Below are 13121 nucleotides of genomic sequence, written 5' to 3' on the forward strand. Positions count from 1 at the left end.
CGAAGAAAGGTACCTAAGAAGCAAAAAATTTGAGGTTAGGTTTTTAATTTTTTGAGTGAAAATACAGAAAGAAAATCAATTAAATTAAAAATTTTTGAAAAATTTTATTTGCAATAATATTTTTTAAACATTAACAAATTTATTTTTTAAATTTCTGTTTTATATAGTGTTAAAGCTTAGGAAAAGAGCTTTAAAAGAAGACCTTTTTGAACTTTAATAATAAACAAAATACAAAACTTTTTATAAAGTTTTTAATCGCTGTAGGGTGGGCAAAAGTTATTGAGCGGCACTGTATATTTAAATTGAATTATGTAATTTGAATTATTATTTGATTGGCTCTAGTTTTCGAGCAATTTACGTTTCAATACCCATTTTTTGAATGAATGTAAAATAATATACCGAAACAGCAAATCTGTCCGCATAGAACCCTCCCGTGGGGGTCCTGGGAGCAGAATAGGCCCTCTGTGATCTGCAGCATGTCGTAAGGCTGCCTGGGCTTTCTCGTTCAGCAGTGGTATACCGATGATGATGGGCAGTGCTGTGTCGGTCCGGCAAGTCTAATATTGATTTGACTCTCCATGCGGGGTTTCATTGTTTTCATTCCGACGGGCTTAACGAACCCGGGGTACCTGAGTTTGAACGCCCGCTCTTGGTGTCGTCGATTCGAATCGGACCCATCAACTGCGGGACCGTGTTTGGTCCGGTATAGGAGAATAGACAATCCGTAAGTCACACAACATGTCGTAAGAGGCGACTAAGTGATACTTTGTTTTTATTTTTTCATTTGAACGCAATACACCTGTCGTCGTACAGGTTTGGTGAGACTACAGTTTGGAAGCAGAACCTTCGCGTGGTCCCCGCTGGTAGTGCACGAGGCTTGTCCTCGCTAATTCACGCCCACTCCTGTTGGGGTATTATCGAGGCCAATACGACTGCAACTGCTTCTCCATTTCATTGGGCACCAGGTCTTCTTGATTCAGGGCACTGTCTACCTTTCGCCAGGACTTGTCCGTGACTCTCTGAGAGCACCATTCTCTCACAGAGTCGGCCAAAGGAATTCGATGTTATCTGAATCGTTTTTCATCCCCGATCGTACATGGTGGTGATATCACTGGAAAGTGGATTGCTTTATTTCGTCGTATCATTAATACCAAACCTTTTATTCAATACAAGCACGATAACTCCTGTTTTTTTCGGTAGAGCTAGAGCGAACCAATTAAACTTGGTATCCAGGGGTTTTGGGACCGCTGATTGCGAATCTGTAATCAGATTTTAATAATTCAAAATGGCGGAATTTTTTTCTTAATTTTACATTTTTATCATAAAGATGTAAAATATTTTTAAAAATTGGTCCGCCATTTTTAATTTTTACATTCTCATCACATGAGAAGGTAGTTTTAATCGAATTTTTACTTTTGCTAATTTTATGAAATCTTTACGTTTTGAGGTGCCCTGAGTCCGGAAAACATGGTCCGGCGAGTGCGTCTGTCTGCATGATTGTAAATTTAAAAATTCCATATTTTTAATAACAATTTTATAAACAATTTGAATTATTTATGTGAGTGACACCGTATTTTCCAGTGTAATTGTTCATGCGCAGTCTAGTGCTCCTCTGACACGTTGATTTGCTGTGCATACACAGCATTTTTCTGTGCGTACACAGTATTTTGCTGTTGAATCTTCTCTCCGTGTAGGAAGTGTACTCAGTAGTCTCTTCTTGTTTACTATACTGTAGGAAGAAGTATCTCCATTATTATCGTTTTGGTAGTCATTTTGAAGTAATTTAATTTATCTTGCGAGTCAGTTCAAATAATACGTAACGTTTTTTTGGGCGGGGTCAAGCTATTTGTTACGCTCAGCAGAAAAAATGGCGCTATTGTATACAACATTGAAAATGAAAAATGGTAGCAGCAGAATTTGACATGCGCGTCTGCATTTACTATTTGAATCTGTGAAGTCGGTAATAGTACATTCTTTTAAATCCTTTTGAACTTAGCTTTTTGACTTATTTTTGTAGTAACTGTAGTCGCGCCTGCCAAATTTTTGCTTTTACTAATTTTCAACAAATTTTAATTGATTCTTTTCGAAGTCGTCATTTTTGTACTCTGCTATAGGGAGAATCTTCTAGGAACAACATGCACAAAAATGGCGCTTTTAAATAGCTGACGACAGGGAGTAAAGTCACTCATTTGTTCGACCATATGAAAATGGCGTCCATTTTCTCCCATGTGCAAACATATAACCGCTGATCCCATGCGTTATTTTTGCCCAAGGGATAAAACGGCCGCCATTTTCATATAAGTCGTACAAGTGACAGACTTTTATTCCCTGTCGTCTGCTATCTGAAATCGACACTTTTGTGCATTAGGAATAAAATATATCGTAAGTAACGCGGTAATAACGGCAGCCAATTTGTTTACGATGGCTGCCTTTATACCCTTGTTGCTTAATATACTATTTTCTAATTAAAATAACAAAGGTGTCGTCCACATAAACCACGTAGCTCTATTTTTGTCATTTTTTATACCCTGCTTTCTAAACTGGCTACATGGATTATGGACGACCCCAAAAAACATGGAACATATAATTGTTGATTTAACAATTGTTTAAATAAATAATTTTCCTTATGTATTACCACCCTATTCGAAACGCCAAAAAACATAAATTTTTCTAAAATAGCTGGGCAATAAGATATCAAGATATATATATATATATATATATATATATATATATATATATATATATATATATATATATATATATATATATATATATATATATGTACAAAGAAAAGCAGTATTCAAAAATAATTTCGCATTCGTAATCAACTATCCCAAAAATTAAAATTAACCCCAATTAATCTCGTAATCAACAGCAATCAATAATATGTGATGAGAATGTAATCCTTAAAGTCGTAGTAACTGCAAGAAAAAAAAGCTTTTATGAAATATATAATACAGCGGAGAAGAAATAGTATATTTCGATACAAGGGGCAATACGCGAGTGCGGCACCGTGTATCGAACAATATTTTTCTTTATAAGTGCAGGCATGACCTCGTTTGGTAAGCACTTGCAGCAGTTTAATATGGCTGATCTCCTCGCAGTGCGAACAAACGGTGCGCAAAGTATTTTGCTCACCGCCACACTGTGAGCAAAATGTTTTGCGCACCGGTTGGTCGGACTGTAAGAGAATCAGCCATTTTGGACTGCTGCCAGTGGTTGTCAAACGAGGGTTTTGCATGCACGTATAAAGAAAACAACATTTTATGAAAGGCATAAGCTATATAAAAAAGAAATAAAATAATCATAGTGATAAATACGACAAGTATATTTAGCGTGACGACCTTTCTTCACGCACCCCGAGGGGCCGTTCAAAAAATACGTAACGCTATTTTTCGGAAATTCGGACCCCCCCCCTCCCCCCATGTAACGCAATGTTGTATACATTAGCGCCATTTTTTCTGCTGACCGTAACAAATAGCTTGACTTCCCCTCCCCCATAAAGCGTTACGTATTTTTTGAACGGCTCCCGAGGTGCGCTGAAGCTTGCGAGCGAAGCGCGGATGAGAATGAGATTTTTTTATTATAAATTAAAGATTTTTTTATATTTCATAGCAGATTTGTAAGCAGCGACCATAAAAACCCCCAAAGACTAATTTTTACTTAAATTGCCTTACATGGTCAAAAGTAATGTTATTTTTAATACGTTTATGGAACAGCGTATGTCACATTAGACATTAAAGGATTAAAGTGTACAGAAATTAAATTTTTTGTTTTTGAATATTAAAGAGCAGTGTTTAAGCTTTAACCCTCTGCTTACGCTGACTTATCCCCATTCTAGAGCTTCTGAATGTAATTCTCATAGTCTCCACCAAGGGAGCGTTCACAAAATCGTCGGGTTAGCGCAATATCAGACTTATTCGACAAACAAAGCAAGAACATACTTATTCAGAAAAAAGGCAAGAACATGCTTATTCAAAATATAAAGTAAAAACAAACGAATTCGCAAATTAACCTTTTTAGTCAGATTTTAAATTTTACTTTTGTACAATTGTTTTACGAATAATAACTTTTATTTAGTTCCATTGAGAATAATTTTTTTAATATTTTGTTTTTCTAATATGAAAAGTATTATTGAAATAAAATTATAATATTCTTGATAATTTAAAGTCTGACTAAAAAGGTTAATTTGCGAATTCGTTTGTTTTTACTTTATATTTTGAATAAGCATGTTCTTGCCTTTTTTCTGAATAAGTATGTTCTTGCTTTGTTTGTCGAATAAGTATGATATTGCGCTAACCCGACGAAATGATGTCACTCAATTTTTGGAGATTTTCGACCCCCCTTTCCCCTGTCACGCAATTTTTGCAATTTCACATGAGAAAAATACATTGTGTCACGTTTAGTAGAGACCCTCCCTACCCCCTAAAGCGTGGCATCATTTGTGAACGCTCCCCAAGTTGCCGAATTGTCGATAACGGTCACTTGCGTAGTCAGAGGGTTAATTTGGTCCTATGCGGACAGATTTACTGTTTCGGTTTATGTTTTTACATTTATTCAAAAAATGCCAAATATGCGTATTTTTGCGTATTGAAACGTAAATTGATCAAAAAGCAGAACCAATTCAATATTCTACCCAGTGAGAAATTTCTTACCGGTCCAATATTGGGAGCCAAGAGACCAATCATCGGTCCAATAAAGGCTCCCAATATTGGACTAATATGGGCTGATGCTTGAGATGTAACGGGTTCGCCAAGCATCGGTTGTTAATATTGGTCCAATATTGGCCGAATATTGGCAACCAAGAGAAAAAAATTTTTTTAAATAAATTTTTTTAATTAAATAATAATAATAAAAAATTAATGTTTATAATTTTTGTTGAATATATTTATTTGTTTAATTATTTATTTTTAATAATTCATGTAAATAATAAATAATTTATTATTTATAAATTATAATTATATAAAAATGCAGCAACTATTAGGAAATAATCGAAATAGCATTCTGCAAAAAAATTCTATCATTGAAAAATCAATGATACGCGAGAGATATCCGCGTCATTAAATAGATTCGCAGATATACTCTGGTGTCGCGACGAATCTCTCGATACTTATATACACTGGAGTCGCCGTGTCAGTTGCGAGAACGGTTACAGCGTCCCTCTTTCGGCAGAGATAAGAATTGTCACGTAAGCTGCGGGTATAATAAGGCCGTCGGTAAAGCGATTTAGCAGTTTACGTGACAATTCTTATCTCTGCCGCAAGAGGGACGCTGTAACCGTTCTCGCAACTGACACGGCGACTCCAGTGTATATAAGTATCGAGAGATTCGTCGCGAGACCAGAGTATATCGGCGAATTTGTTTAATGACGCGGATATCTCTTGCCTATCATCTGCGAATCTATTTAATGACGCAGATATCTCTCGCCTATCATTGATTTTTCAATGATAGAATTTTTTTGCAGAATGCTATTTCCTAATAGCTGCTTCATTTTTAAATAATTATAATTTATAAATAATAAATTATTTATTATTTACATGAATTATTAAAAATAAATAATCAAATAAATAAATATATTAAACAAAAATTATAAACATTAGTTTTTTATTATTATTATTTAATTAAAAAAATTTATTTAAAAAAATTTTTTCTCTTGGTTGCCAATATTCGGCCAATATTGGACCAATATTAACAACCGATGCTTGGCGAACCCGTTACATCCCAAGCATCAGCCCATATTGGTCCAATATTGGGAGTCAATCGGCGCCCAGCACGGCAACCAATATTGGACCGATTAAAGTCTATTGGCAATTTCTCACTGGGTAAAGGAGCATTCAGACCTCTGCAGACTGCCTGAGTGCGCAGACAAAGATCGTTTACACCTCACTTTTCCCGTTGAAAAATGAGGGAAGATTTTAATTTTAATAGATATTCAAATCTTCCCTCATTTTTCAACGGGAAAAGTGAGGTGTGAACGATCTTCTGTCTGCGCAGGCAGGCAGTCTGCAGAGGTCTGAATGCTCCTTTAAGGTCATATTCGGATTCTACAGACAAAATCCTATAAGAATTTAAGTTAATTATTAATTAATTTAAATTAATTTAGTTCATGAATTCTAGTTTCCTTAAAATGTTCTTTTTTTATTATTTTTATAAAATGTAAAATAAAAAATTAATTTTTCTCAGCAGAGGAAGCTGAAGAGTCCGAAGATGAAGAGGATCGCGCTGCTGCTTTCAAAAAATCAAGTGCTGAACCTGTACCGGATGTTTCCAAATTCAAAGTAAGTACAATGAAAATTATAATAAGTAACTTTTTAAAAATATCAAACATGCACGGAGAAAAATGGATAGTTAAAAGTAGATAGTTAGAAAATATATAATCTTTATTATTTGTATAGTCAGAAATATTATCTTCCTGAAATATTATATATTGCCGTTTAGTATATCTAGATAATCAAATTTATTATCCTGGATAGTCAACTTGCCGAGCGCTTGCGCAGAAGTTTGATTACCGATCACAAAAAAACGGTACTGCCTGGTTTAAATGACGTGAAATTGGTAAACAATTATTTTCGAACGAGTTTTTCTCTGCACACAAGCACTTTTTGCAAAATCTGCATCCGAAGCATTGACACAAATCTCATTAATTACCTGAATCCAAAATATTTTTTTAATCTATGCAGAAACGCGGTTGCAAAGTGGGAAATGCAAAAGCAACAAAAGTAATGTAATGACATGCGGCAAGACGTTTGTTACAGCCATTTGCCATTAGAGGGCAGAAGCATGCAGGGAGCGTAAAGGCTCAGCTGTTAAAATGATTCGCATTACATTACTCTGGCCTTTCCCATTTTGCAATCGCGTTTCTTTAAGAATTAAAAAAATATTTTGGATTTACGTAATTAAGAAGATTTGTGTCAATGGTTCGGATTCAGATTTTGCTAAAAGTGCTTGTGTGCAGAGAAAAACTCGTTCGAAAATGATTGTTTACCAATTTCACGTCATTAAACCAGGCAGTGCCGTATTTGTTGGGTGATAGCAGTTTGTCGAATATAATCTAGAAATTTCAGAGACTATCGAACACCGTTAAGTATAGTTTTATATTATTCGAAGTTTAAAAACATTGTCAAGTTTTTTTATAATGAATTTCAGATATAATATTGCTTAAAAAATATTGTTAAAAATATATATAAAACTTACGATTAGCAACATAACCTTTAAACCTGTCAAAAGGATTTAAACTTTTCAACGGTACCGTTAAATTGAGCGGATGGGAAGAAGAACTCGCCGAGCGCTCGACCGAAAGGGATAGTTCCAGTCAGGTAGCAGTGTATGGCCCAGAGGCGCTCACTATGCTACCTGACTGATATTATCCCTTACAACCACGCGCTCGGCGAGTTCTTCTTCCCATCCGCTCTATTAATGTATTCTGTTCTTTAAAATTTTCAGATTTTCCATAAAAAATTATTTATCTAGGAAAAATGTTCACTAATTTCTAAAAAAAATTAACTTTTATCATTAAATATTTCTTATTGATCAATTTAGATGTGTATAAACACAGCAACTTGCGTTTATTATCTAGGATAGTCAAATGTGAACATCTTGGATAATGGCAGTTAGTATGTAAGTTTGATTATCCCAAGATACTAAATTTGAATATCTAGATGGTTGTCCTATAGTTGAGTATCCAAGATCATCACCCTGATTATCTACATCGGTCTCAGAGACCGAGATTATTAATTTTTGTATAAAATCACACTAGAATTTACTATTTTCACATTGCAACCACCGGAAATAAGGGGACTTTTCGCATTTTTTACTATTTTCTACACTAAGTCACTAATCCGACAAATGTTCACCAAATTAGCAAAGTTTCTTACTATTTCGTCCAATAGTTCCAAACAACTGTAGTAAACTCAGAAATATTGTGTACGTAAAATTACTATAGGGTCAAACCATTTTATTTCGCCTAATGTATTTTTGATCTTTATAAAAAATTTCAATGTTTCGGGAAAATATTCTTATATGTTTTGGGATTTCATATAAAAAAAGATATTATAAATTGAGAGTACATGAAAAAAGGTTACATTGACAGGCATTACAAAATATTTAAAAAAGGAGTAATCTCTTTAAGAAATATAAAAAAAGCGATTGCTATTTATTTTTAAAGACTTAATTTGTGATTTGAACTGAATAAAAGTATCAAATAATTTATAATAAACTGTAAAATATGTTATTTAAGTTTCTGTATGAAATGTCATATCCATCATTTTTAACAATTTTTTTTGACAAAGTAATTTAATTTTCGTAAATCAGAATTATTTAAATAATAAGTATTTTAAATACACTTTATTATTATTTAAATACTTTTTTGATTATCAACTGAGAAATATAAAAAAATTTACCTTAAAAATGAACCATTCTCCATTTTATCGGGATTTTGAATGTTTGTAACTTCGTTGGAGAAAACCCGATTTATGCCAAAGTTTTGGAGCATGTTGATTAAAGCAATATCTTCTTGCTACTAAAATTTCGCGATGGGTTTTGCACTAGTTTTCAAAAGAAATTGATTTAAAAAAATTGTTTATTTTGAAGGTTACAGACAAGTATTATAACTAACTTGAAGTTGGTTTGCTACTTGCAATAAAAGTCAAATTCAAAATAAAACGATTTTTTTAAAATCAGTTTAAAACAAACCAACTTCAAGTCAGCTATAATACTTGTCAATAACCTTCAAAATAAACACTTTTTTTAAATCAATTTCTTTTGAAAACTAGTGCAAAACCCATCGCGAAATTTTAGTAGCAAGAAGATATTGCTTTAATCAACATGCTCCAAAACTTTGGCATAAATCGGGTTTTCTCCAACGAAGTTACAAACATTCAAAATCCCGATAAAATGGAGAATGGTTCATTTTTAAGGTAAATTTTTTTATATTTCTCAGTTGATAATCAAAAAAGTATTTAAATAATAATAAAGTGTATTTAAAATACTTATTATTTAAATAATTCTGATTTACGAAAATTAAATTACTTTGTCAAAAAAAATTGTTAAATATGATCGATATGACATTTCATACAGAAACTTAAATAACATATTTTACAGTTTATTATAAATTATTTGATACTTTTATTAAGTTCAAATCACAAATTAAGTCTTTAAAAATAAATATCAATCGCTTTTTTTATATTTCTTAAAGAGATTACTCCTTTTTTAAATATTTTGTAATGCCTGTCAATGTAACCTTTTTTCATGTACTCTCAATTTATAATATCTTTTTTTATATGAAATGAAATTATTTTTTACAAATCATTGTGCATTTCGTAATCCCAAAACATATAAGAATATTTTCCCGAAACATTGAAATTTTTTATAAAGATCAAAAATACATTAGGCGAAATAAAATGGTTTTGACCCTATAGTCGTTTGTAAATGCAGAAAGAAAGAGTGAAAGAAAAAATACGGATTTTTATCGCCGGTTTCCCGTCAATTCTTTACTAATGGAGATAAACTGGAAGGATTTTTACACACACAGACACACACACACTTATATATTTGTTGGATAAATATTTGAAGACACACACATGTTTAATTCACTTATATGTATAGACGCGGTTAATTAATACACTAATACACAACTGCACGCACGACAACGAATTTCACTGAAAGTATACATCTTTGTTTCCTTATATATTGAATGATAAAAATTTACAGCACTTACGAGAAAGCAGTTTACTTTTAACAACTTATTATAAGACATAGTTCTTGGGACAGGAATAAATGCAAAATGTATTAATTTATAATGGTCAATTTCTGAGATAACGAACGACCTACGTTTCACATTATATTCAATTATTCTAGATAATATCCAAATTTATTTTACATACGCGAAACATAGTCACTGTCAATGATCGGATGGCATCGGCTCATTTACGGAGATTGACGAAGTTAGCAACCAATAGAAATGCAGGCGCCATATGACTGCACTCGCTAGCCACACTTGCTCACCAAAAATTACTACAGTGGATAGTAGGTTTTAGTGGAAAATGTTTTCATTTGTCAGATTTTGTCTACCCAGTAAACAAAAACTAATTGAAATAAATTAAAAAGAATTCACAAAGAGCTTCAGTGAATCCCGCTTTCTACCAAAAATCTTAATTCATTTCAATCCGTTTGAATTAGTTTTTTTTACTGGGTAATGAAATTAGAGAAAACTATAATCAATTTTCGCTACATTTACAACTCTTACACAAAATATTAAAACTTGCTATTTCAATGTAGCAAATTTATCTATTTCTTTTGTAAATTTATCTAATTCTGTAGTACATTATGCTAAAAGTCCCCTTATTTCGGTCATTGCAACCATTTTTAGTAATTTTCACAAATGTGGGTCTCTCCGTGTAGATAGTAAATTTGACTATCCATTTTTCTCCGTGTGATTTTCTGTACAATTTATATTCTTATAAAAATGTGTATACATATATTATACATAATATACACATATATGTTACGGTCAATGTCGACAATGTCCAAAATGAGTGGGCATTGTCGACATTGCCCGAGTGTTTTTAATAAGGTTCACAGAAATGTGTCAGTGCCCGGGTTATTGCCCACTTATGTTTGGGCAATGTTGTTCAATAATGGAAATTTTTTTTTACTTAATATTAACTAGCGACATATGGGCGAATCTCTGGAACTTTTAACCTTTAAGTCCCTCACATTATTTTCACTTAAACAGCCTAAATATAAAAACTAATGATTTTTAAATATTTACATGTTTTAAAAAAGAAAATAAGGATTACGATTTAACCATTGATATAAATTATTTTGTTTTTTTTATGTTTTTCTTTATTAAAGTTCACAATACCATGATTTTGCAAGTGTCACTTTCACTTTTTCTAAAGGTATTTTAACTGTTTAAATAAAGTTTTTTTGGAAAACACGTTTTTTACTGTTATAAACTATTTAAAAAATCTTAAGAATTCCATAAACAAACTTAAAAAAAATAAAAAGTAAAAATTAGAAAAGATATAATCTTCTAAAAAGTGTCCCTCAGTTTTTGTGTCGCTGATCAAATCAAAATGGTTTTATAAAATAAACATTAAAAAACTAAATGAAAAAATTTGAAATAAGAGGCACAATTGAATTGTAATTCAAGTTTTATGTGCGTGATTTTTATTTTTATTTTCAACTATATTTTAAGCAAAATAATTGTTGGATACTTGTGATACTGGTATAGTACGGAAAATATGTCGCTGGTCAAATCATTAATTTCTCCAAAGTTTCTTATTTAATTTGCTCAAAAATTGGGGCACATATTACTTTAGATGTATTTAAAACTGTGCATATGTTTTTATTTATTCTAATTCTTATTTAATTATTTTTTTTACGTGGATATTCAAATTGTCGCTCGTCAAATATGTCGCTTGGTCAAATCAATCGTTTTCCAATCAATCTGAAGTTTCGCATTTATTTGTTCCATGTTATTTATCACGAAGTAACCAAAAATGTAATAAAAAGTGGCAAAATGAAAGAAAATCAAAGAAAAGAAAATAAAAATCGAGAAAAAGGAAACGCGGAATGAAAAATGTATCAACGGAAGGCACTTAAGTAATATTTATTTATTATTTATTAAACGTTCATAAAACTGTTAGTGTTTTTCAAGGTTATATTAAGATCCTCGATATTTTTTCAAAACAATTCAGCCAATCAAATAATTAGAAAAGTTCATGTTACTAATTCAAATAATTATACGTCAAAAATTTTCATTAATTTTTTTTATTGTAATTTTGTCCTTATTAGTTGCATTAGACGTTTATTATATTTATTTTCATGTTTAATTATGTTTTTGTGATACTGAGAAATAACTTACCTAAGTGTAGGAGATAAAATGTTTATGTATATCTTGTTACAGATTTAGATAACCTAAAATTATTTTCCTTTCAAAAATTTATATTTTAAAATAAAAGGCAACTAAATAATGGTTGTACAGTAATAAAAATGAAATTTATTTTGGTCGAAGATGTAATACTAAAAATATCAAAATTGTGCTCACAAGAATTTTTTTAAAAAAATTCAAATTCAAATATTAAAGTTTTCAGAGATTTGCCCATATGTATACCTTACTCGCTGAAGCTCGTTCGGTTGTATCTAAACTTATTTGTTTTTACACGGAGAAAAAAGGATAATTAAATTTACACTGAGGAGGGTAAAACTTGAAAAAATAGACACTCCTCAGGTTAAGTTTTAAACAGAAGACTGTCAACTTTTTCAAGTTTTACACTTCTCAGGGTAATTTTAATTATCTTTTTTTCTCCGTGTATTTATTTGATTTAAGTAAATATTTACTTGACATAGATATTTTAATTTATAGTATCAAATAAATAGTTATTTGTAGAAAATTCGAATTACTTGAGTCAAATGAATGGAATAATTGGATCTAATAAATATTGCTTTAAATCAATTATGAAAATTGCTTGATTCAATAATGCATGGATTTTAATTGAAATAAATGTTTATTTGCATCAATAAAATAAGATCCTAAAGTTCTGAACGTTCAAATGAACGAAATTTATTTATTTCTTCTACAAATTAAATTTTTATTGCAATCATTTTGCGTCACTATCCAAAAATTTAATAACTGAGTTTCTAACCGTAAATATTTCAGTTTTTAAATTTTTTGTGATTAGTAATTTATAAAAATATCTTCAATAAAAAATATTTCGTTCATTTGAACGTTCAAAACTTGGGGATCATAATAAAATAATTTTTTGACAAAACAAAAAATAACAAAATTATTTAAATTTTCCATGTCGAGTAAAATATTAAACGCGTCGTTAACTTCTGATAGTTGATTACTAACTAATCAATATTATTTTCTTTTATACTATAAAGTCATTAAGTGTTGAAAGTTGAATGCGAAGGATATAATATTAAATTTGTTTATATCATGACTACTTCAGCAACAGCATTTTCGACATTGCCCAAGCTAGATCGGGCAATGTCGACATTGCCCGGAAAAGCTGAATATATTGAAAATTTTCAAACATTGACCGAAATTGGCGGGTAATTGACATTGATAATCATACATAATCATACATTGATAATCGACATTGACCGTAACATAT

The 13121-nt window shown here is 31.2% G+C and overlaps 1 protein-coding gene across 2 annotated transcripts in view; it reads left to right on the forward strand.

Moving 5' to 3' along the window:
* The window catches only part of LOC122500440 (eukaryotic translation initiation factor 3 subunit C), a 120016-nt gene that overhangs the window by 34794 nt on the left and 72101 nt on the right, over positions 1-13121 (forward strand). The window contains exon 5 of one of the 2 annotated variants that reach the window (XM_043609364.1): positions 6184-6278. In XM_043609364.1, the coding sequence (XP_043465299.1) occupies positions 6184-6278 (95 nt within the window). The remainder of the gene's footprint in view (positions 1-6183; positions 6279-13121) is intronic. The other variant, XM_043609365.1, reaches the window with a different exon arrangement.

Source organism: Leptopilina heterotoma, unplaced genomic scaffold (genome assembly GCF_015476425.1).
Source record: "Leptopilina heterotoma isolate Lh14 unplaced genomic scaffold, ASM1547642v1 Lhet_186, whole genome shotgun sequence".
NCBI classification, from domain to species: domain Eukaryota; kingdom Metazoa; phylum Arthropoda; class Insecta; order Hymenoptera; family Figitidae; genus Leptopilina; species Leptopilina heterotoma.